General features: G+C 44.7%; 1 protein-coding gene across 1 annotated transcript in view; it reads right to left on the bottom strand.

The window, feature by feature from the left end:
• The window catches only part of LOC146862426 (uncharacterized), a 312,505-nt gene that overhangs the window by 189,655 nt on the left and 95,489 nt on the right, over positions 1–27,361 (bottom strand). Inside the window, exon 3 of the mRNA XM_085643263.1 lies at positions 11,022–11,098. Coding sequence (XP_085499389.1) covers positions 11,022–11,098 — 77 coding nt within the window. The remainder of the gene's footprint in view (positions 1–11,021; positions 11,099–27,361) is intronic.

The raw sequence follows: 27,361 nt of genomic DNA, 5'->3' as shown, positions 1-27,361 counted from the left end.
CAGTCTTTAAACGCTTTCTGTAAGGACTGGGGGTCAGAGTAAATCTTAGGTTTGCCATCAAACAAGACCTTGAGTCGTGCCGGGTATAGAATAGCATACTCTATGTGCTGCTCACGTAGTTTGCGTTTTAGGGGAATAAACTGCCGTCTGGCCTCCTGCACTTTCAGGGTGAAGTCAAGGAACAGAGAGAGGGAGGCCCCCTCATATTGTAAGGCTCTCATGCCTTACGCAACGCAGCATCCCTGTCCCAGTAGTTTAAGAGTTTTGCAATTATGGGCCAAGGCGGGGCACCAGGTTGAGGGCGAGGGCCAAGTGAGTGATGCACCCTCTCCACGACAAATAGGTGAAGAAAGTGTCCGCGCCTAACAGAGTCGTAAGCAATTTTTCTACAAATGACTCCATATTACCCGTGGCCGTAGACTCTGCCAGGCCTGTAGTACGGAGGTTGCTGAGCCATGAACGGGCCACCAAGTCCTCAGCTCTGTCCTGCAAGGTAGTTAATGAGTGTTTAACATGCTTCTGGGTGCCACCGGAATCAGACTGGGCCTCTTCAATCTCTGTGATGTGGCACTCTGCCATATCAATATGCTCGGAGTGCTTATCAACCCTCTCCGACATCCTATCCATCCTGTATGCTAGCGTATCAATTTTCGAGTTGATGGCAGTTAGACCCTTCTGCATGGATGTGATAATCTGTTTAATGTCACCTACCGGGTCATCAGACAGGGCATCTGACTCGGAAAGCGCGTTGTCCGCTGCTTCTTCACAACGCAGAGACTTGCGCTGCTCAAAGTTGAGCTTGGGATGAGATTTGTCTGGTTTCCCCATCACAATAGCCACAGCACAACGCACCACAGAGGAACATGCTCGCTGAATCTAGCTGGGGGAGTTCAGCAAACGGTGAGAATGACCAGAACTTATGGGCTGTGTCAGCGAAAGTAGGCAAACTCGGCAGGAGGCAGATAGTTGCAGTGCCAGCCAGGCCGCGAACAGGCCACCCGTCGTGTAAACTCACAAAAGGGGGGGGCCACCCTGCGTGTCCAACAGCGCTAAGAGGATGGTGGTAGCAGGATTATGCCAGGCAGCACCTGCAGGTAGTGCACTCCAGTCGGGGGACCAGCAAGTCAGGCAATGAAGATATAGGCCAGTGAGGCAGGAAGTAGATCCCCAGCAGCGCGGCGCGGCCCACAGTTCTTCGCCGCACCGGGCTTGGGTCAACCGCTCACGCCACGCAATGCCCCCGGGAGCGGGGACCACAATGTAGGGCTCCCTCAGCTGAGATACAATGCCAGCAACCGGGCAGAGCGCGAGAGAGGCCACGCAGAGCCCAGGGATGTAATCACGACCCTGGCCTCCCCGCAACCCGGCCTAGCCACGCCTCACCTGTTCCACGTTTCTCCAGGCAGCAGGGCACTCCAGATCGTCTGCAGCTCCGGACGCCCACAGACAGGGACTCTGCTGGCTTCGCTGCGTCACTAGCAACAACAGCCCTCCACCACCGTGGGCACGGCCGCTCTCCTCGCGGATCTAGGCATCGTCGCCAGCAAGGGCTCACCGCGGCGACCGCAGCACCAAGGCACCCCAGCAGTCCACAAAGGCAGCGCCAGGGGCAATCAACCGGATTCAGCTGCATTAGGGGTGCCCGTTAGTATCTGTGGTCCGACCTCGGCCCAGGGAACAGCGTTCGCATCAGGCTCCACCCACAGCAGCCCGCCAATTAGGTCTCACCGCGCCGCAGACCTCACCGGCCAGATTGTAGCCCCGCTTCAGGAATCAGCAGCTTTGAGCACAGCCCCAGCGTCAGCAGATCATCAGGACTACAGATCGATCGTCCCCATGCAGGATTGGACCAGTTGAAGCCTCACATTCTGTCGGATATAGACAGTGTGTGGTGGAGCTCTATCACAAGGCAGCCATCTTCAGGCTGGGCAAGCTCCGCCCCCCCCCAGTTAGTTATAGTTAAGGCCTATTTTCCATAGGAAAAGCGTTTTTTGATTTGCCAATATCTTTGGCGCCGGTTGACGAATCTTCACGAAATTTTCAAAACTAATGGGGCGCTCTGGTCAGCTCCTGTCTTGAAAGTTTCAGGGTGATTCATCAAGCGGGAACCAAGAAAAAAGTGGGGGGCCAATGCGTTTTACCCATGTTAATTTCCATAGGAAAAATTGGAACAGGCTACAGCCCGAACTGCTTAACGGAATTACACCAAATTTGGCAAAAAGGTAGCTCTTGGTTCAGAAAGCGACCTCTTTGTTAAATGGTGTAAATATGTTCAGTAGTTCCTGAGAGATTAAAAAAAGAAAACTTTCGATATCTGAGCACCAAGGAGGAGTCATGACTCCTCCCGAGCACAAGCTGACTTCTGATTGGCTGCCAATACTCCAAACCAGTAAGTATTGGCAGCCATCTTGTGACTCGGTAAACGAGTCACAAGAAATCAGTAGAAAAAAAGGTGAAAAAAAAGGAAAGGGGGCAGGGTAGAAACACCCTGACACCCTAGGACTTCTCAGGGGCTTCCACATGGACCACCAGGGCCCAAAAAAACATTTTTTTTAATGGGGTTCGTGAATCTGGCAGAGAAAAAAGAAAACCAAAGCGTGGGCTCCCCACCTCCCTGGGGCTTCAACAATAAATGCGTTGGGGGGTCCCAACCCCCCCATGCTGCCATGGGGACCACCAGCTCCTCGGGGCTTCCCTGATTAGTGGGGGGGCCTCGTGGGCTCCTCAAGCCCCAGGGACCACCACCTCCATGGGGCTGTTTAAATGATGGGAGGGGGCCACGCGACCCCCTCCTGGAGCCATTGATGGCCCTGGGGACCACCACCCCTCAGGGCCGGCTCCTGCAGTGTCCCAGGGTGCCCACCCCCGGGACATTTCTGTTTGCCGTGACATCATCAGCAGTGCATTGCAGGGGCGCGAGTTATAGTTAGCTGAACTAACTATAACGGCCGAATTTCACTGGTTTTGTACGAGTGAAATGTCCAACTAACTATAACGTCCCTGAAACCTGTGTTTTTTTCTGTGAATATATAGATATATATACTTACACACATATATATATATATATATATATATATATATATATATATATATATATTGCCAGAACGCTGGTGGTGCTTGAAAGGTGGCGCTACAGCTAGCGCTTAGAAATGTAGCTTAGCATGAATGAATTGTAGTCTGCCCACATGGTTGTATTCACCCAATCACTATGAAAGGTAGTGCATCTTCAATTTTAATGTAGGTTTTAAAAGACGCACCAATATGGCGCATTTCAGGTTGAGAAAGGCGTCCCTGTAATGTTCGTGTGTATGCTGTAACCAACGCAATAAACGAGAGAACCCCCCACAATAACGAGTGCTGGCTCCTCAATCAGATACGGTTGGGGAATTTTTATATATATATATATTTATTCACGCTCCATTATTTACAACAATAGTTCGCAATAAACTAAAAGGCACTACACAGGTTTTTCAGAAATCCAGGTTTATTAACCAACAGACGCGTTTCGACAGGCAGTGTATTTTTCAATGTTGGCTTTTCGTAAGTGATTTAATTAAACCTGGATTTCTGAAAACCAGCAGAGTGCCTTTTAGTTTTTTGTGAACTGTTGTTGTAAAAGTATTGGTGTGCGGCCACTTGCACGGAAAAGAGCACCCGTTCTGAAATGAGTTCAGCTGGTGGAAGGTGGCTTTGTGTTTGAAATATTATTAAGCCGGCTTGAACTGTCGCTAAGCTGGGATTAGAAGCATTCCTTGAACACTGAGTCGCCATTACAAAAATGGGAAGTATTACTTACTAAAGAAGCACTTACAGGATTGCTTTCTCTGAATTGGACATTGAAGCCGAACGAGGGAAAGGGACGGTTTGTTACGGGATTGCTCCAAGCGTGAGCCTGTGTCCCTGGAAAAATTGTGCCGGAGAAGGCAATCACAGTTCTGAAACTCTTGTCATATCCCTACCTTATCATACAAGATTGTTTCTACTCCCAGCATTTGCCACAATCTGTGGTACCATCTAGAGGGAGGCGAGCCTCTAAAGGCTTGAACTTTGCCAGACTCAGGTTCAACCTGATGTCTGATTTTGGCTGTGATCAAGGCCTCCTTGACACTTCTAGCCAAATATGAGCCGAGTCTTCATGTGATTTCTGCTCCCACCCTTCCCTTAATCACCTTTTTCTACAAAGTCTTCTTGTTTCAACTTGATTTTACTTGACTTAACATATTATACATCTACTTATTTAAAATATTAAACTTCCATCTGCCCGCTAGACCAGAGCTATGCCTCGCTCGCCCTCGCAATCAACCCACAGCTGCAGCGGGGGCAGCTCCTTCTCCTATATATCCACCAAGACTTGCTGCTCCACCAGACTTCAGAAAGAAACTCAAGACCTGGCTTTTCGACTGAGACATGGAGCCATCAGCGCCCAGATACCCTTAGGGGTGACAGTGAAACGCTCTACAAATGTGGATTAATAGATTGGTTGATGTTGCACCTGTTAGTTTTAAAAACAGAGTATTAGCCTTTTGGATTAAAACTGGAGAGAGAAAGGGACACTCATCTAATGCCTGAATTGTGCAACCAGGAAACTTGGGACAAATCTCTGTTTCCCTGGTTGCCAAAATTGTGTGATCCTTGTTAATTACCTTATATCACCATGCCTTTTTTCCTTTATCATCGCATTTGAGAGCACCTTGAAATACATCAGTTCAGGATGTACACTGTACAAAAAACTATCATATATGTTTTAATGGATGTTAATATTGATCCAGCTATAACAGTAACCTAAAACACTTATAAGATAGACTTGAGAACTGACTTGCCTCTTGGTTAGGCATTGTCATTAGGGAAGGGGTGTTTCTAAGTTGAAGTTTAGAAATTATCACTTGTAATTAAAGCCACTTTGTCATTCTGAAATCACAATATAACTATACTAGAGATGGGGGAGGAGCAAAGATGGTGGCTGGGATGGAGACTGTAAAGAGCTCTGCAGCGGCCGCCCACCTTCACTTACCCTATCGCCCCAAATAATGAGTCCACTAGTTGGTGTGAGCCTGCTTTTCTTCCCTTCGGGCTCCACCAGAGGCAGTAATGCGACAGGGCTGCTTTCAGAGGTGCGGAGGCAGAGAATGGCCGCTATGTCCCTGGTGAGGCAGTGGGAGACAAAATGAGGCACCGGGGCAGGGCCAAGCAGCTACAAGAGCATTGGCTCCCAAGAGGGAGTGGAAGGTAACCTCCTGCACCCCAGGAGACTAGCCCGTAGAGCACCGAAGCAGGCAATCTCTGGTATGACGCAGTGAAGACACATGCCGGAGGTGCTGCTAAGCCAGGGGGCTATGGGCAACAGCATGTCAAGAAGACCTCAGCATATGACCTCTCCTAAAAAAAACGGCTGGAGGTATGGGAAGGAGCATCCAAGACTTGTGACAGCCCAGTAACCTTCCTCACCCTGTGTGAAGTGGGCAACAACGAGGGGGAGGAAATTAACTCAATTTAATATGATCTAATGTCAGGAGACAAAGGTGCAGAGAATGCTCTCCAACTGCTGGGAAAGAATGGTGTTCCTACCATTGTATAGGGAAGTGTGCTGGAACACAGCATACATGCCAGGCACTCATTTGGTATGAGAACCCCCCACTGGCAATAAATATTGTATCATTATCACAATGCATAGCAAAAAGACCCCATAGGACATATAAGGGGAGCCCCAGATGACTGGCATTAGTTCTTCTCCACAGCTGAGGGCACTATCAGGGATGGAGTCCACCCCCCATTTCATTGAAGCTTTCTCTGCGATGCTTCTCTGTGATGCGGTAAACGCCTTGGGGTCCTCACCCTCAATCTTGAAGAACTATCAAACATTGAAACCGCAATCCTCAATGTCATAGATGATCTACACAAGTCACTTGACTCGGGCCAATGCTGCCTTCTCATCCTCCTGGACCTATCGGCTGCATTCGATACAGTCGACCACAGACTTCTCCTCAAGGTTCTACAAGAAAGGGTTGGTCTTGAAGAGACGGTCCTCCACTGGTTCTCTTCCTTTCTCCACAATCGCTCACAAAGAATAATAAAAAAACAATTCGAATCCGAACTCCACCCCGTTAACAGGGGTGTTCCACAAGGGTCAGTGCTCTCTCCTCAGCTTTTCAACATTTAAATTGAACCCCTCACCACTTTACTCAGGAAATCCAACATCCCTTTCCACTTATATGTTGATGACACGCAGTTATATCTGGAAACCTCCTCCATTGAGGACATCCAGAGACTCAACACCACGCTCAGAGAGGTTTAACATTGACTCTCAAGTAACCACCTGAAACTCAATCAAGAGAAAATGGAAATACTCCTCATCTTCAACAAAGACGAAAACCCCCAAATTGCAGAATGGCTCAAAGCTATTGACGCCCTCAATCGCAACCTCACCCTGGCGGATTCGGAAAAATCTCTAGGTATCATCCTAGACCCGAAACTGGACACAAAAAAAGACGTTACAAGATCTGCTAAAAGTGCCTTTCTCAACTTGAAACTACTGTACAAAATAAAACCCTTCCTCCCGCCCAAGGACCTTCAACAAGCCACCCAAGCACTGGTGCTCTCCAGAATCGATTATGGGATTACAGCCCTGACTGGTACAGCAAAATCCCACCTCGCCCCCCTGAAAACAACCTCTAATGCAGCAGCCAGAATGGTCACCGGAACTAAGAAATTCGAACACATCTCCCCTGCACTCAGAGAACTTAAATGGCTCCCAATTAAGTTGCGAGCCTGCTTCAGAACAGCCTGCCTCACACACAAAGCCCTACACACATGCAAGCCGGAAAACCTAGCTGCCAAACTCAAAAGGGCCGGCCAGTCCAGGAACCTCAGGAGCTCCAACACTCTGCTACTCATCCCGCTGAACACTCGCAAACAAAAAACTGCGAACAGATTGTTTGCGGGAAACACCCCCAAAATCTGGAATTCCATCCCCCCACATCAGAACGATCCCCTTGTTTCCAAAATTCAAAAACCTGCTCAAAGTCCTCTTCTTTGACCGCTCTCGAGTGAGCAGATAGGAGCTAAGGAAGTACCTTAGCCCACACGCCATCTAACTTCAACTAGGTGACTGGTGTCATTGTCTCTGATTTAGAAAACTTTTCGGATACTTGTATTTTCTGAACAAGAAAACTCTTTGGCTACTCGACTTAAGGAATGTGCATTACTATTTTACATAACTAAGTCACCTCCCATGACACACTGCATATATTTTCCTGCTTAATATGACAGAACTGTAATTTGATCAGACTCTATAGGAGCATTTTTACTGATACTGTGACAATTGTTTCATGTCTCTGTAAAGGAACGTCTATTGTATTTGTTGCTTATATGGTCAGGTAACATTAGTTGCTTATTTGTGCTTGGTCTGACCCCCACCCCTATGCGCCTTATGCTTTCGGCGCGAATCGCTATGTTCTTCTATATTCTCTGTACTGCCTAGTTGCACATAAGGTACTTGCTGTGAAGCGCTCTCTGGTCCAGCTAGCGCTATACAAAACTCCTAAAATTAAAAAAAATTAAAAAAGAAACATAGGCAACCGAGGTCAGCGGAGATAGAGAGTAACCTCCAAGGCTTGCACTTGGGGGATCTGCACTGGCTAGGGGGTCTTGCACTAAGGCTGGATATGGCCCACTGAGGAAGGTCATCCACAAACCCTGTAGTAGGAGATAATGGACAAACAACAATACTCCAAAGGGGTACACTAGAGTATTGGCTCAGCTTGTCAAAATACTAGTCCCAAGAGGACAAAGGCAACAGATACAGAGGCGCCTCAACTGATATGCCAGCCTGGGCAATATGAGAAATTGATTCCAGCCATCACTGAAGTACAGACCACCTTGGAACCAAAACACAATGCATTTAAGCTAGACTACCACAAATCTTATACACAGCAGCACCAAGGACAGACGTAGCACTCCTGAGGGCCAATCTATAAGGGATTCCAGTGCTATGTATTGCTACATTACAGTGACAGGAACTAGATGAGCCACTCACAATTGAAGTAATTAAGATAGTGATAGACTAGATGGCCTGAAGGAAACTTCTGAGACATATGGGCTCCCGGTGGAGTTTTACTCCACCCACAGAGCTAAAGTAGCACCAAGGATCCATCAATTGTATAGTGATGCTAGTGAAAGGGGAATCCTAATAGGGACAAAGAGAGAGGCTTTGGTAGTTGTGCTTCTCAAACAAGGCCAAGACCCCTTGGAGGTGTGCTCAAACAGACCTCTATCCTTGTTGAACATGGATTGCATAGTATTGGGGAAGGTGATAGTCAATAGACTGATGCCCTGCCTATCCACACTGGTTCATCTGAAACTAAAATGGTTTTACAACTGGCCACAACACGTTTCTAAATTTGCGCTGATTATTTTGCCTAATGGCAGAATTGTCTTGGGAGGGCTTCCTTTCTGTGGCGCTGTCCTTAAAAGACATCAAAACAGCTTTCGATACATAGGGGTGGCCATATCTCTTGGCTGTACCTGAAGAAATGGGACTGGGTGAGAAATTATGCAATGGATCAAATTCATTTACTCTAAGCCCATAGTCAGAGTCCGCACAACATCTTGAATGCCTTTTACATAGGGAGAGGAGCCCATTGTCCCAGATAATATTTGCCATTGCCATGTAACCATTGGCAAACCTGTTCAGAAGCTGGCATTCAGACTGGGGATTGCTGAGTGGTGATCCATGGGACACAGTGTCCATGTACATGGATGAAACACAAGTGTAACTCCATGATATATGGAGAGATATTCATCCAGTGATGCAACTATTCAACGCGTTTGCCACATATTCAGGATTAAAGCAAAATTGGTCAAAAGCATGCCTGTTCATACTACTTGGGTTATCGGTAGCAGAGAAGGAAGTACTAGCCAAAGTAGAGATTGAGTGGAGACCTACAATGTTCTATTACTTAGGCGCTAATGTATAACACTCAGACTAAGAAAGCATAGAGGGCAATCTGGGGGTGGCACTCACAAGGATACACTCATCTTTGTACTTCTGAAAAGTGCTGCCCCTCTCCCCAATAGGTAGGGTGGCCATTGCCAAAATGTTGCAATTACCCAGATTATTATAACATTTCCTGACATTGCTTGTGATCCTGTCCAAGAGCCTTTTTCGTAATCTGTATAGTATACTCTCAGATCTAAAGTAGGAGACGGGCAGAAAACTTGAGGATCTGCGACAACCGTACAACCCCTTGGACAGGGTGGGCCTAGGGACACAACATTATGAATTGTTTTCTGCGGCAGCTCAACTGCAAAGCCGCCCCCCCCCCCCGAGGTGGAGGTCAATGACCCCTAGGCCATGTTGGTCAAGATTTGTTGAATAAGCAATGGGAGACCACACTAAAATATCTTAAGAGGGTCTCCTGCATTTCTAGACTCAAATAGACCCAATTTAATTATTGACATCAAACCTACCTAACCCCAAAGTTCCTAAACAAAATGTATCTGCGGTCAAATCGTAATTTGTCTAAGTGTACATGCTCAGAAGCAGTCAGGGTTTGTCCGGTAATTGCACGGTTCTGGGCTGACACAACATCATTGACAGTAGAAATAACATGTCTGCTACATTCCAAAAATAATAAATATGTGATGATGTTTACAGACTTGATGAATAGCAACGACCTGGAAATCGCCTACGGCTCCCACACTAAAACCTTTGTTATTGGATCTCTGCAAGTGTGCTACTGCTGAGCTGCAGGTGTGCCTATCTCTGCGAGCAAGAGGACTAAAGGATCCCCCAGGGCGACACAAGGGACACATACCTGGAAAAACTGACTGCTAAAATAGACACCCAAAAAGAGTCACTCCGCGCTGTTTGGACTATCTTTCCACTCTTCTTCATAGTTTATAAACAGAAAGATTTCCCATAGTGGCATGCTTCATCATAGGCTTCTTCCAGCAAGAGGATTGAATAAAATATTTGTTCCTACTTAGCCAGGTATTTTTTAACCCTAGATTAGACCCACACACTCTTATACCTCCGCCTCTTTATAGCATTTGACTAAAAGTCCTTGCACGTCTTCGTTGCAGCACGCCCGTTCCGCAGTGGGATTGAAAGAACACTAAGATGAAGCAAGCCACCATGGGAAATCTAGGTGGGTGAGGGTTATTTTAAGAAAACTTTCTGTTTTCAAACTATGAAGAAGGGTGGAAAGATAGTCCAAACAGCGCAGAGGTCTCTAACTCCCCCTTTTTTTGATTCATGCCAAAACAGACAACCACAGAGAAAATTCTTGGATAGGGCTCCTTAGTCCCCTCCTTGTATGAGGGTACACACACATGCTGAGTGTAGGCAGCAGTGCTGATAGGGACTGTAGAGACAGCTCTGTCTGACAAGGTAGAGGGTTAATAGGGATGGACACCAAGACTAACCCAAAACAAGTTAGAAGTGTGCAAAGTAACTGCTAAGACGCTACCACAAAGTTAAACCATTTCTCAGTTGGGAGATTGAGGGCCCTGTTGATTGGTTACAATAAATTTAAGTAAACTGGCCCTTGTCCACTACATGATAGGTGGAGAGGGCAGCAGATCATCAGACTGAATGCACCAACCTGAACGAGAAATAGTTCATGTATATCAGTACTTAATTTGTAAAAAAAGTATGTGCCAGGGCCCAAAGTATTTCTCGGGAGTCAACTGCAGCTGGCACCAGCCCTCTTCCTCCCACCACTACCAAATGCCAGTGACAACTGTACCTTTGTGCTTGTTTAAAAGTTATTAAATCGCCACTGAGGAATTCTCCTAAAAAATAGACACACAGCTCCACCATGTGGTGAATAAATAGGTGAATGTGTTTAGAAAGAGGTGCCGGTGTAAAGCACTGGCAAACACCGGCACAAATTAAGCAGATATGTATTAACCATAATACTCAATGTAAGTGATTATTGTTTGTCGAATATGTACATTGGAAAAACGTTAAAAAAAATCACTTGGAAAAAAATAAATATACCAGTGGTCATCCCTGCACTTACTTGGGGTATTTTGACATGGTGCGACCGTTTTCGGTTTGAAATCTGAGCGCTTTTGCAAAAGGAAGGCATGTCATGACCTACAAAATAAGACATTTTAATTAATATAACAAACTTTTCCTATTTTCACCAATCCTCCTGGCAACAGACAATATGCCTTTTTACCAAATGATGTTTGCACTCTGATACTATTGGCTGGGCCATCAGCTGATGGCTAAACGACCGTGGGGAAAACCCATGTGAGAACTTAGGGTGAAAGGAAATCACTGCCTCAGCTGCATAAAGAGATGTGTTTAATCTTAACTTCCATATGAACAACAATGGTTTTTATTAGAGCTTACCTGTCTTTATCTCATGAAACCAACTTTAAAATGTATAATGCTCTAAATACGTCCTACAAACATTATATTGAAAAACCATAAAATTACCAAAATATTAAACTGACAAGTCGTTCTGTTTACTATTTTATATAATTTGCCTTTTGCTGACAATTTTTGCAGTCCTTCCCTAGTGGATGAAGGGGGTTACTCCATCACACATAAAACAGTGAACAGGAAGGGACCGGTTTTCCTGCAGATCAAACTAAAGAGATACTCTCAAAAAAGTACATCGTACTCCAGATTAGCACAACAATTTATTATACCACAATATAGGAAAAAACTCTTCAGATATCCATTCTTCTTGATCCAGGCAGCCACATTTTGGAATTCACTTCTGGCAAAGAAACAAGCTGCAGAGAATCATTTGAATTCTGGTGGATGGTGTAGTCGTGGATGTTTCCTACCTGAATATATCAGCGGTAACTGACCAGTCTCTCGAAAGGTCCAGCGTTACAGGAACCAGCAATGCTATACTCCATGAACCAGATAATGCCAATGTTTAAATCACTAGCTACGAATTATTAGATCATTTATGCATGACATACAGTAACATTACTATTGTATATTGGATAAAATGATAATGTACGTATACACTATACTTAATATGGTAATCAAGTAGCAACAGCATACCTCTCCACAAAAGCCCACTACTGTGATTATTACACAGTGGTCTAAACAAATAGGGCCATATGTAGGTAGCTAAATACCGGTCGGTAACGGACGAAATTCGGTAAATATCCCGTTACCGACCGGTATTTAGTCAAGTGAGATGTAGGAGGCCAAAAACCAGTTTTCAGTAAATATGAATCGGTAAATACCGATTCATAATTACCGAGTTCTAAAATACTGATTCATATTTACCGAATACATATTTACCGAATCGGTAAATAAGAAGTGGTAAAAAGAGAAAAGACATGTAGGTAAATTCGGTATTTAAGAAATCCATGAAATTCGGTAATTAAGAGTCGGTAATTAACACAGATTGAAAGCAGGTGGTAAGCATCAACAGTGCATATAAGCAATCCCAAAATGCAACAGCATGGACAACATGGCCGCTCTGTATGTCATTGCAAGGCACCTACGTCTACAGGCAGCAGGTCTGAGGATTTGGAGACGGGAGGAACGCATTTACAGACAGCGCATCACACTCTTTCAACAGACTGAGCCTGAGATACATGAAAGGTACAGGCTACACCCACAAACCATCATGGACCTGATAAGGGACCTGCACCCACTCCTGAACCAGCCAACAAGAAGGGCGCATGCCATACCACCGCATGTGCAGGTGCTCTGCAGCCTACATCTACTCGCATCTGGCAGTTACCAGGGGGTGATAGCTGCGGTGGGCGGTGTATCCCAGAGTTGCCTGTCCCGTTTCTTCAGGAAGTTCCTGGATGCCGTGATGCAGAGAATGCACCACTACATCAGCTTCCCAAACACACAGGCTGAACTGCAGAAAACCAAAACAGACTTTTATCACATGGCACAGTTCCCCCATGTCATAGGCTGTATTGATGGCACACACATTCCAATCTGCCCACCAGCTGCCACTGAGCACATCTACAGGAACAGAAAGTCCACCCACTCCATAAATGTGCAGGTGATCTGCGATGCAGGGAACATCATCACTGATATCGTAGCTAAGTTTCCTGGGAGCACCCACGACTCCTTCATCTTCCAGAACAGTGGGATCTACACACGACTGCTTGCGGGAGAATTTGGAGAAGGATACCTGCTAGGTAAGTAACAGTGACGCTCCATTCTACTAAGTGCAAATTATCGTGTATTGAGGCATGTGACTGATGGTTCTCTCATACTCACCTAGGCGACAGTGCATATGCCGTGCAGTCATTCATCCTCACTCCCTACCTACACCCATCAACCCAGAGTGAGAGACGATATAACGTGGCACACAAATCTACACGCAACGTGGTGGAGCGCACGTTTGGACTATTGAAAAGCAGGTTCCGCTGCCTCCACAAAAGGGGAGGCGCACGCCAGTACACACCCATCATCTGTTGCAAGATCATTGCCACTTGTGCAATGCTGCACAACCTTGCCACGAAGAGAGGTACAGAGGTGGAACAAACAGATTTTGAGGACAATGAGGATGAGTCAGGACAGCCAGAGGCCAATGCAGCTGGAGTGCCAACAGCAACAGATGGGAGAGAGAGACTGGCAGAGATCACATGCAACTATTTCTGAGTAAGTAAGGGGACACAGCCAGTTGTTGGATGTCATGACGTAGTTTAATAATGCGGCACTACGCCACAACACCAAGAAAAAGCCATTCTGGCAACATTGTGTAATGACTACTAGCAAGTCCAGGGTTACGTCACCCAATTGTCTTAGGCTATGCCGTGCAGCATTACTGTTTGCGGCCACGCACTACAGTGTGGGATGCCACGGATTGTGCATCCTCACTAGTGGCAGCCCCATGCCGCCTGCTGCTCCTGCGTGTATCTGTGACCGGGGGGGTTATGCTGCTCCTGCTGCTGGTTTCGATGCTTTCCGCAGCATCCCCAGCACCAGTTGTGGCCACCTGGCTTGTCAGTAGCACTTCCAGTGCACTGGTGACCTGCACCATCCCCCTCGAAACGTCGCTGCTGCAGTGTGTCAGGCCCTCCTGCATAGCCACAGAGCGCCTGCAGAGCAGTGAAGTGGCAGTTGCCAGCCGGTTGAGTGCCCTCGTATTACTATCTCTCCTCTGCCGTTCCCGGCGCCGTGCAGCTCTGTCTGCATCATACTTGCTGCACAACAGCTTGACGGACTGGGACATGTCCCGCATGCCCGCAGCCATCTCACTCATCCCCACCGCCATAGCGCTGATGCCCCTGTCCATGTTGTCAAATGTAGCTTTCAGTCCCCGCATTTGGCGCTGAACTGACATCACTGCCTTTGTTTGTAGGCGCTGTATCTTCAACATGTTGCCCTCAAGCCCCGAGAACACCCCATGGCTCTCATCGTGTGCTGGTGGACTCTGCACCCGAGACCTGCGGCGCCGTCTGGCACCTGTGTGTGCTCCCTCTGAGGTGGAGGGCACAGTGGCATGGCTCCCATCCTGGGGCACAGTGGTTGGCTCCGGGCCCCTGCTGTCGTCAGATGAGGACTCTAACACTCGCAACCTGGCAGCAGCACGCCTCCTCGACCTCACCAATGCAGGCGGTGATGTGGCCGGTGACTCAAGCATGAGTGGTGATGCTGGCTGTGGTGCTGATTCTGGCTGTGGTGGTGATGCTGGCTGTGGTGGTGGTGGTGCTGGCTGTGGCAATGATCTCTGGGCAGAACTTGTGCTGGCCAGCCCTGAACTGTCTTGCCGGTGTGCCCTCTCTCCTGTTGCATGTGCAGTCCTGCGCAATGTATCATCTGTGGACAGAAATGCAACATCAACTCGTGTACCTGAAGCCCTGCATTGCAAGCATCACAATACATTTCTGTTACACTCTCACATTGTCCTCTGCCTGCTTTTCGCTAATGTGTGTACCATGCCTTGTTGTTCTGTGCTATTCAGTTCATGGTTGGGGTTTCCCAGACTACATCTCCCATAATGCATTGCCAGTATGCACTAACACATGGACTGGAGTGGGATACTCATTTCGCAATTGGGGATGTGGGATAGGGGTAGGGGGGGCAACATTGCTGTGCATGCGTCTTACCTTGTTGGGTGGCGGCTCTGGCAGAGCTGTCGGCATCCCCAAGCCCCACGACACTCTCGGGCTCTATTGTGGACTCCACCAGCTCCTCCAGTTCGGTAAGGGCAGGTGCCCTGTTCCTTCCACCTCCTGTCCGGCTGGCCTCCTTCTGCAGTTCCCCCATCTTCCTCTTCGTGACGATCCTTAGGTCGTACCAGCGCTTTTTCAGTACCTCAATGTCCCTGGGGGTCACTCCAATAGCATTGACCTGCGCCCGGATTCCCAGCCATATGTTACGCTTCTCCGACTCAGGCACTTGCAGGGACTGCCTCCCAAACAGCTTCTGGTGCTGCTTCACCACCTCCTCCACTAGTACCTGCAGTTCCTTGGGGCTAAATTTCTGCTTTCTCCTCCTTTTCCCTCCATCTCTCTGTGTCTCCTGGCTGGACATTGTGAGTTTGAGCTGCACAATCAGGCACTGGCTCCCTGCCTCTCCTCTGCACTCCCAGCCTCTCCAGAGTCTGATGATTGTGTGCACCTGCCTGGGTGTGGCCACTTCCTGGTTGGGTGGGGTTTGGTTGCACAGGATTGGCTGATTCATCCAGTCATGTGTTTTTGTATTTCCGATTCGGTAACTACCGATTCGGTATTTACCGATTCGGTAAATACAACCTCGGTATTTACCGATTCGGTAAATTCCGATTCTTGAATACCGATTGTTACCGATTCGGTAATTATTACTGAATGATTGCCTACATATAACTTACCGATTCATAAATACCGATTCGGTAAAATTCGGTATTTATGAATCGGTAAAATAAATTTACCTACATATGGCCCATAGTGTGATAAGAATGTTCATGGCTCAGCATGGCAACCTGAAAATACAAACAGCTTTGACTAATAACAGCTTTCACAATGATACTATGCCACTATCTTGTTTGCACACTCATCCAGCCTTCGCATATGAATAAAATTAACTTCACATACTAGTTTGAGAAACCTACTTAAACTGCATATTTTTAAACTGGAACAACATGAATAGAATAATCATATTGCGATATGTGACTAACAACTAGCAGTGGGAATCCTCGAGCAGCATGCTGCTTCTGCAGAAATGCACTTCAGCACCTCATCAGGGGTAGTAGGAGTTAACTGAATGCCAGTATAGTAAAATACTAGTAGACATATGTGGTCCAGATGTGCATATACTCAACTAGCCTTACGTGTATGAATCTCTCTTTCTACAAGGGTACATTTGTGAAAATCTGACAGTTCACTCGGGTTACATATCAGTCATGTTGCTGAAATTGAGCAGAGCTCAATATGAGTCAGGTGACTTGTGTCCCAGAAGTAGGAGAAAAAAATCAAAAATTCTGCAAAGCGTAATACATGGCATTTAGAGATGTGTAACAATGGTTCCACACAGCGTCCTTCAGAGTTTAGAGCCTATGAACACTTGCCTTTACTAAATATTGATGCAGCAGAAGCGTTGAAGGACTTTTATCATCTCACCTATCCACACCAACCGCTATTTACTAGTTGGAAATGTAACTCTAATGACGGGCACATAAGTCATTATCACTAAGGGGCTCATTATGATGGTGGGAGGATCACCCCCCCGGGCCAGCGGTGGCAATCCTCCCGCCATCAGAATGATATTTACCCACCGCCAAATTAGGATGGCAGTGGGATTCACAAAGGTTCCGTGGCGGACGGAAAGTCCGTCCGCCATGGTTCGCAAGGTGGTCCTTTTCTGCCCGCCTTGCGAAACCCGCTATTTAGTAGTTGGAAATGTAACTCTAATGACGGGCCCATAAGTCATTATCACTAAGGGGCTCATATGATGGTGGGAGGATCACCACCCCTGGCCAGCGGTGGCAATCCTCCCGCCATCAGAATGATATTTACCCACCGCCAAATTAGGATGGCAGTGGGATTCACAAAGGTTCCGTGGCGGACGGAAAGTCCATCCGCCATGGTTCGCAAGGCGGTCCTTTTCTGCCCGCCTTGCGAAACCCGGAACCAGGGCAACATTACAGCGGTGCCGTGCAGGCACCACCGTAATGATTATGATATGCCCTTCAGCCTGTCTTTTTGCAGCTGATATCCTGCCGCACAAAGACAGGCGGAGACTGGCTTTGGGGGCCCGTTGCGGGACTCATCTGTGGAGGGGGGGTGGGTGTGCACTGGGGGGTACCCATGGTACCCCCCTGCAGTTCCATGCACCAAGTGGCGCAGGAAAATGCTGTGCAGGCTCTTTTACCATTGCGGGCAGTGCTGCAGCCAGCAGCACCGTCCGCAATGGTAAAAGGCCAGGATGCGCCCGCCATACTGGCAGGCGCATCCTAATTGCACTGGTGGGACCGCCGCTCGTCTGGAGGGCGGCCCCATCACTGTTATGATGGCGGGTGGACTGATGTCTGCCCGCCATTATAATGAGCCCCTAAGTTAGCAAAATCAAAGTTTCTCCGATGGATCTTTGGTAGAGCTAAAAGGGACTAAATAATGAAAGATGGAATGCTATTTCCTCATGAAGACCTAAAATGAAGAAATACGCTAAACATTAGTCATTCCAATATGTCCAAATAACCACTAAAACTCAGTAATAAAGACAAACACTATTCTTTTCTGTATAGTTTTTCATGTTATTTTATAATAATGAATGGTCAAATACAGTTACAAGTTAGAATGTCACTTCTCAAAGGTACCGTTCAGATTCACAACATCACAACAGCACATTTATGAAGACATCAGATCATCAGGTATAGAGGAGTGAGAGGGAGAGAAAACATCAGCGAAACACAGTTCACTTACGTAACGGAAATACTAATGCATAGCGTGCAATTAGTCTGAAAAGCTAACCCCGCGGCCTTTAGGGTATAGCAAAGTAGAACCACCAGCCGATGATGAGCAAAAGTCTTTAATAAAGTCTTTAGGATATTCAGGATACGCCAGCCAGAGAATCAGGAATCAGCACGGCATTCAGCATACCACGAACGCAGAGACAGGTCACCAATCTTGTGAACGAGCCCAGGAACACTTTCTCACAGGAATCTTTATAGTACGCCACTTCCTTTCTTCCGTTAATATGTTGCATTCTCTCTCTTCAACAAGCCCCTCCATTGGTTATTCTACTGACAGTGACTTTACTACCGTTTTCTAAACACTCTTTGTCTAAATATTGTATAACTTCCTTGGGAGTTACAAATGTATTTATAATACTGTAACAATTACACTCGTCATCTACATTTTTCGCCTAGACAGGAAAGAACTCTAATGATTTATTCAGAAATAAACTAAATATCTATACTCTAAGGAAACATTTGAAACTTTTGAAGGACAGGAGCGTGGAAAAACGCATCCTCTAACATTTTTAGGGCCTAGCTTATTTAGCAGGAATGAGAATAATTTCTAAAACTAGACTTTCACGAAGAATGAAGCTTTTTATTTTGTTGTTTATTTTCTGCAGTTAGAAAAACAGAACAACATCTAGACAACATTATTCTCATTATTTTTAACTAGAAAATCATACTATCGTGTTTTGTGCACATTTTGCCTGTTGTACACTCTAATATTATATGTTAGTAATTCCACACACATAAAAGCATACATTAGGGTGGATTTCACCTAAGATAATGTTCTGAAGGGCCGAGTGGCTGGAGGAGTGCTGTGTTCTCCAAAAGGCCATCAAGCATATCTAGAAGGTGAGCGGACACTCCGAAGAGCGGCAGTGGAGTCCAAGGTCAGAATGCTGCTCCTCGGGATGCCTCACTAACAGTACAACAGTGCTCAAGATGGAGGTGAGCCCAAGTGGCAAACCCCTGGCGGCCTACTGATAGAAAGGAGACACTGCCCAACTGGGGAATGCGAGCAGTAGAATTTAGAGGAGGACAATGAGTGTGAGATGGACCACCTCACTGCATGGGCCCGCTAACAGGGGCCATCCAAGTTTCAATTTCCTGTCCAGGCAACTCGTAGGTCGAGGAGACCAACTTTGACCTTGGGGTGATATATGCAATCGTTGACTGGGGTGGCTGCACAATGCACACCAGATAAAATAGAAGAAAACAACACTTGCTGAACTAAGGGTGCTGTTGCTGCACATACCCAGAGCTGGGTGACAAGTTCTGAAATGTATCATGTACTGTTTTGAGGTGCCTTGATGGAGTGATTCGAGCCCCACGGGCCAAGGCACAATGGTTTGGTCTGCGGAGACTTGCCTGAGTGGGGGTTGCACCACTGCCCAAACCTACAAGCAAAAGGCCTGGGAGGGGAGGGTCCACCAGGACATCGCGAGGAGACCAGACTTTGGCTACTGGGTGTGTCATTGCTAATCCCCCTGTAGATTAACTCAAGAAATGCCTCAAACGGTTTCCCCTTGGGTTATATGCAGCTAGAGGAGGCACTTTGAGCATTGGTAGATAGAGAGGGGCACAATTTGGTGACTAGCAACCTAAGAGCAACCCAATGTGGTGGGTGACAACTGCAGCGACCTGATGGCAATGGTCTAAGCGAAAAGTAAATGAGAGTAATCTGTTATAGGCCTACTCTGCAGAGCTACACCTTCCAGAGGACAGCTGCACAGTACAGTGATATTATGAGACTCACTGAAAGCCATCCTCCTGGGGACATGTATAGCGGAAAGCATTAGGCTAGCCAGAATTCGCACAATGATGCTACAAGACATTGCGCTATGAATGTTGGAAGAGGTAAAACTTTCTCCAAAATGACACATCATCAGATAATATATTTACAGTACCAACTGAGACTCTTAACAAATCTAGCAGACATGCATCAAAATAGGGATAATAAGGCAGTGAGACTTCTAGCAGCCACATTGAGAATAAAACTAATTTAATCCCACTGTCTGGCTATCAGAACCTTTGCCGGCAACCTTAAAATGGAACACCATAACAAAGGGGAGGCATTTGCACAATTCTATCAGATGCTTTATTTAGCTGACTGATGACATATCCATTAGATGATTTGTACAATACTCTAATATTAGCAAAATTGCCTAGCATGGAGCCCTCAAAACGGCATAGGAAATGATTTAGGGGAGCAAGGCCCTTATTTTCTGCAAGTCTCCTGGACCTGATGAGTTCACCTTGGCTTTCTATAGGAGCCTCTTGTCAACTTTGCTACCACTACTGAGTATCAGTCCTTTTTTAAACAGCCTGAGCTTCTACAGGCTGATTTCCTTATTGAATATCAATTTTAAAATTTAATTTACACAAAAATAATAGCTAATTGACTGCAAAACCTGATGCAGGTCCAAATACACCTTGGTGAAGTAGTGCTTATTCCCAAGAAAAGGGTGGGAAATCATACAAAAACGACCTACATCTTATTGATATAACTAATAAGTGTAAGAGTGCCATGCTTTAACTGTCCCTCAATGCCAAGAAGGTGTTTGATAGAGTTGAATGACCTTTTAGAAAGGAAGTACTGAGGGACAGAGGAATAGGGAGGCAATTCATTAAATGGTACCAGCAGGATAGACTAGGCCCACTGTGAAAATTAGAATCAACAGGATTATTTCACACACTGTACAGATAGAATGGGGACAAGACAGGGATATCCATTATCACCCCTGGTCTTCACCCTCCATATGGAACCCCTTGCCCAGAGGATTTGCTCCAACCCTAATATAGCAAGGGTCAACCTGTGAAAACATAAGTTTAAACTCTCTGGGGCCGATTCACAGAACTAACTTAAGACAAAATCCTAAACGTACTACTTTTGGTATTCACAGAAGGCATTTAGTAGTAGTAAAGTTAGGATTTTGTCTTAAGTTTGACTTAAGACAAACTTAAGATAAACTTAAGGCAGACTTAAGACAGACTTAAGACAGACTTAAGACAAACTTAAGACAAAATCCTAACTTGGCCCCTAACGACTGCATTGTAGGCCTCCCATAGTGTACAGTGTGAGTCAACCTTGCCAACATTCTCCTGGAAATACAATTCCGTTCCCTCCCGTAATTTATCCCTCAGTACATGATCTTTCAATCTCCATGGATCTATCTTCAGGAATGCCGCCTTATTAACGGGCGGCCCCAGAACTGTGACAGATACCTGGGAGTGGTCTGAAATATCCAGAGCCATATGCATGGATGCTATAAATTCTCCCACCTTGTCGCCCTGCGTGAATAGATAGTCAATTCTGGAAAAAGAACCATGGTGCACTGAGTATTATGTGTACTGTTGCTGTTGAAGGTTTTGCGCCCTCCAGATGTTTACTAACCCCAGAGCAGCCAGGAAGCCGTGGAGAAGCCTCTCCCCCCCATCCCACCGAAGTACTCAAGCGATCCAGCTCTGGATCTAAAACTGCATTGGCATCACCCCCAGCTTGGAGCATACCCTTCGGTAGTCCTATAAGGATTTTACTGATTGCTGGGAAGACGATCATCTGTAGTCTTGGGGGCACATAGAACGAGCAGAAATTTATACTGCATCCCTCCCAACTCCCCGCTACTGCCACACAGCAGCCAACGTCATCAGACCAGACCCTCTCCAAAATGAGCATGCAGGCAGACCGCATCAGGATCTTAACTCCCCTGGCATCAGATGTGTACCCCGAATGAGGCACCAGCTTGTAGCCAAAGCGATCCAGCGCCTTGTACTTGTTCCCCTTAATGTGTGTCTCCTGTAACATTATGACGCCTGGGGCGTGCCTTTAATATGTTGTAGTACAAGAGTGCATTTGATTTTATTCCCCAAACCATTTACAGTCCAGGTCCAGTCCTTGAGATGCGTGGGACTCTCTATTATCCTAGCCATGTTGTCTCAAATTTGTTCTGTATTTCACCCCCCAACACCATCCCTCCCCTCCGTGCATGCATTTTGCATTTTCTTGAGCTAAAACCATCAGAACAAGAAGGAACACAAATTAAACAATATCCCAACCCCCCGCAACCCTGCTCATAAGTAGAAAACCTCTCACCTCCCCAACATGCAGAGTGCCCGTCGCCCAAACTGTGTAATGGTAACAAGTAATGTGGGGTACGCGCCAGCCTCCAGCCACATGGTACCTCATGTAACACTCGGATAAACAATGCCCCAGATTTCTTTTTGAGTGCACTTCTGCGCGTATGTCTCTAGTCCAGCATCTGCCAGTTTTCCCAGCGGCATAGTCTCTGTGACTGCTCTCCATAACTTCAGTTCAGTAGCAGTCTCAATGGCCCTCCCACCCCATCCCCCTTAAACGCACTCAAAGTTTTACAAATATGGTACCCCAGAAGTGGTCACTTATTTGGTCGTTGCCGCTGCGTTGAGTTGTCGAGTTCCTGGTCTTCACCTCTCTGGTCACCATCACACTCCTTGGGGATGTCGTGTTGGGCCCTGCCCCCTTTACAACCAATCGTTCTCCATCCTTCCAGCCAGTCGCTCAACCTCTTCTGGCAAGTTGAAGAAGAAGGTCTTGCCCTCAGCAATTATTTTCAACTTGGCTGGAAACAACATCATGTATTTAATGTTTTGTTCACGTAGGGCCTGTTTCACTGCATCGAAGCTTTGCCGCTGACGCTGTATCAGGAGCGCAAGGTTGAACCTGCGTCGACTTTTCAGAAGATTGCATATGACCCAGACACACTCCCGGGAACAGGCAGCACTCTTGTCCTTAGACGCCAGTAAGGCTAGAATATCGATGCTCAAAATATCCCCATACACAAATATCATTGTCAAAAATATCGACATCCTATATTTAAAATTGTAAGCACAAAAATATCTAAACTAAAATATCGACGTAAAAATTATAGATGTACAAAATATTGTTTTTTTTATTTAAATAAAAATTATTCTTAAATATATTAAATATTAAAATTAACTTACAAAAATTATTTAGGTTTAATATACATTTTAACAAATATAATAACATTAATTTAATTACAAAATTATTTAAACATACATATATAAAATGTAATATATATATGTATATATATCTATTTCCTTTAAAACAATTAATAAACTCACTTATAACAAAAAAATATAATAAAAAAACATTATATTATAAATTAAATCATTAAAATATCTAATAGTCTTTAAAATTACATTTTGCACTCCAATGAGTACAACAGTAGGGAAAGTGTTGGATAGCGAAGGGTAAAACCTAATATTCCCACTCCAGAAGGTACAATAGTAAAGAAAATATTGGATAGCGGAGGGGTAAAAAGTAATATTCCCAATCCAGTGAGTGCAACAGTAGGGAATGTGTTGGATAGCGAATGGGTAAAACTTAATATTCCCACTCCAATGAGTGCAACAGTAGGGAAAATGTTGGATAGCGGAGGGGTTAGAATTACTATTCCCATACCAGTGAGTGCAACAGTAGGGAAGGTTTTGAGGTAGCCGAGGGGTAAAACTTAATATTCCCACTCCAGTGAGTGCAACAGTAGGGAAAATGTTGAAGAGAGGAGGGGTAAAAATTACAATTCCCACTCCAGTGGGTGAAACAGTAGGGAAAGTGTTGGATAGCGGAAAGGTAAAAATGACTATTCCCACTCCAGTGGGTGCAACAGTAGGGAAAGTGTTGGATAGCGAATGGGTAAAAATTACGATTCCCACTCCAGTGGGCGCAATAGTAGGGAAAGTGTTGGATAGCGGAGAGGTAAAAATTACTAGTTCCACTCCAGTGAGTGCAACAGTAGGGAAAGTGTTGGATAGAGGAGGGGTAAAAAATACTATTCACACTAAAGTGAGTGCAACAGTAGGGAAAGTGTTGGATAGCGGAGGGGTAAGTATTACTATTCCCACTCCAGTTTGTGCAACAGTAGGAAAAGTGTTGGATAGCAGAGGAACAAAAATGTATATTTCCACTGGAGGGAGTTCAACATTAAAAACAAACAAATTAACAACACAAAAGATTTAAAAAAACAAAAAAATAAAACATATAAAAGTTTTAAATATTATGAAAGATAGAAACAGATGAGAATGTTAAAATATCTAACAAATACTTAGAAAGATTATTTTTTAAAAACTCAAAAATAATTTAAAAACAAAAAACAATGTTTTAATGGAAAATTTGTATAAACAAAAACATTAATTATTACATAAATGTAACATTTTTTATTTTAACACCACACAATTCACAAGCCACATTTCTTTTTTAAATGTACCTCCATAATTAACATAATTAATTATCAATTAAACAAATATTATTAATTCGATTTTTTTTTAAACAAATACAAAATAATTTACTCCTCAAATGTTACCCCTATAAAAACAAAACACACACATAAAATAACAATAAACACTTACCATAAATATGTATCAATTGATAAATTAATATTAATAATCAACTAATTATTAATTAATTAACCATAAATTACTTTCCACCTTCTACCCCAATAAATACCACAACACACACCTAAAAATCATTCCACAATTTCCATGACTAATTTTACATTAATAAATTAATATCAATTGACAACAACTTATTAATTAATTTAAAAGAATTTACTTCCCACCCTTTACCACTATAAACCCCACCACTTACATCAAAAATTGCCATATTTTAAATGTAATTATTTAATTAGCATTAATCAACAATTATTAATTAATTTTAAATAAATTACTTCACACCCTATTCTCCTATAAACCCAAACCACCCACTCCTAAAAATAATGACACAATTAACATAATTAATTACAAACTAATTACTATAAAATCTAAATGAAATAAAAACTAATACATAAAAAATTTCAATTAATGTATTATAATTAAATTACTTCCCACCCTATTCCCCTAAGAACTCAAAACCTGCTCCTAACAAAATGACACAATTAACACAATTTGCCAATTAATTAACTAAAAATAATTAACGACCAACTAATAAATAATTAATAATAAATTATTTCCCACAATTAACACTATAAAATCTAAATTACATAAATACTAATACATAAAAAATAATAATTAATTTATTATAATTTAATTACTTCCCACCCTATTTCCCCAACCAGCTACAGAACTTACAAATGCAAAATTTAATTAAGATCAAATTAATAACGACTCAAAATTTAACACATATATAAAAAACAAAACAAATTCTTATACAAAAAATAGATCACATACTTTTAAAATACATACTAAAATACATAACTCTAATTTAAACATTGAAATTTAAACAACTATATTTTTGCAAATGATATTAACAATATTTCCCAAAACGATATTTCTTACCTGCAAGTCGATATGCTTGACCACGATATTCTTCCTGTCGATATTTCTGTATCAAGATATTTAAAACTTGATATTTGTGTATGTCAACATTTCAAACTAGATATTCTGTCTGTGCACCCTCCACTATAACCAGCCTTTGGCTAGAGTGAGGGTCAACGCAACGGTGTACCGCACACTTACCCTGTAAAGAGGAACTAGACAGGGTCGCCCACTCTCCCCCATCCTGTTTGCATTAGCTCTGGAGCCACTGGGGCATGGGTAAGAAAGGATCCACTGATTTGGGTGATACCAATAGGAGAGGAGTGGTAAGACCGAATATCACTCTATGCAGATGATATCTTCCTATACGTGCAGGAACCGAGGCAATCAATTGACTGTATACTACAGATCTTCCGGATCTTTGGCGATTATTCGGGATACCGGATTAATAGGGACAAATCTATATAGTTCTCACTAGCAGGAGGACCCCCCCCCCCACCTTAACATCTCGATGTACAGTATCTATGCAGGAGAGAGGTTTCAAGTACTTAGGGATCTACATCGCCCGAGATTCAGACGGGTACTACAATAAGAACCTAGGGCGTCAGCTCGATAGGCTCACTACGGACACGAAACACTGGTGCACACTCGCACTGACGTTGATGGGCCGAGCAGCATTGTTTAAAATGATGGCTCTCCCACATCTACTCTACATGCTGCAAAACTTACCATATGAGGTACCCTGCTCCTATTTCCAAAGAGTCGACTTATTGCTTCAGGCGCTACTGTGGAGTGGGGCAGCCCTACGTATTGCAATGTGCAAGCTTCAAAGAGGGGTCTTCGAGGGAGGCCTAGCAGTGGCCAGCATTCGTGGTTACTATTGGGCCTCACAACTGGTGAATGTGTATGGCTGGATATTTGAAGACTGGGCGGAACCAGCATACAGAGGAGATAGACTGACTATGGGAGCACGAGGCCCTCAGGGACTACTGTAGATGAAGCAAATAGATAAACACATCCCGACACATACTAAAACAGTAGGAAGAGTCTGGAAGGCGGCCACAAAGTACCTGGGGTGGGTGAAGAAACTCTACAGGATGATGCCACTCTGAGCGGGTGACCTTCTGAAAGAAGTTTGTAGATTGGACGGCTTTGCCAAGTGGGAGTTACTGGGGCTTGAGGCATTAGGCGATATCTGGAGAGGAGGCGCATACATTCCGTTTACTGAGCTACAAAGAGACTATGAAATGGGAAAATGGGAATGGCTTAAATACATTCAATTAGGTCATGCACTGCGAAAACACATTATTGAAGGAGAAATCTTAGGAGCTGCCTCACCACTGGATACTGACTGAGCAGATACGTGAAAAGATCATATCCTTATTCCATAAAAAGATAGTCAATAATGCCACAGATCCCACAAAGGCACTGCGGTCGGCATGGGAACAAGATGTAGGCACCTTGGAAGATGAGCAATGGGTAGAGGTGCTGCAGGGCCCAAGAGAGGTGGCGATACGGGCCAGATTCCGTCTTCTACAGCTTAAAGTGTTACACAGAGTATACTAATCTAGGTCAGAAGGAATGCCCGATCCTTCAGGAGTACTGGATAACTAATAAAATGTCGAAAGTAGTGGCATTACAATGCATCAGGATGCTTCCAGATACGATTCAGTCGGAATCCCATTGAGTTCAATAGGAGCCTGTGTTCTGACTGAATACACAGGCTCCCATTGAAGAAAGGAGTGGCTGGGGAAAATCATGCACCCTGTGGCGGGCATCCCTTGATGCCTGCCACACTATGCATGGTTAGAAAGAGGGGGGGTGTCCCTTAGGTACCCCCATTGGGACCAATTCAGAAGGCCCCTGCTATGGGCCCACAAAGACAGATTCCAACAGCCGTTTCGTTTTGGGCAGACAGAATCAGAACGGCTGTCCGAATCGGTCATAGTAATCACTCACTTGGAAACCGTGCCGTAGAGCTGTATGATTCAGCTCCGAAAGACTCAGCCTGTCCGAATGCCTTTATGTTGGATGTAAGTTCAAGTTGGATTGCTAGGTGGTTTATATATTTATAAAGAGTTTTACATTGCATTTTAGCATTTCATACATTTCTTTTGTCTGTTGAGATATTTTAGGTTTAATTTGGGTTAAGGTTTTGTTCTTTTTTT

The sequence above is a fragment of the Triturus cristatus genome, chromosome 2_2 (genome assembly GCF_964204655.1).
Source record: "Triturus cristatus chromosome 2_2, aTriCri1.1, whole genome shotgun sequence".
In the NCBI taxonomy this organism is placed as follows: Eukaryota; Metazoa; Chordata; class Amphibia; order Caudata; family Salamandridae; genus Triturus; species Triturus cristatus.
This window is presented reverse-complemented; position numbering and strand designations above follow the sequence as displayed.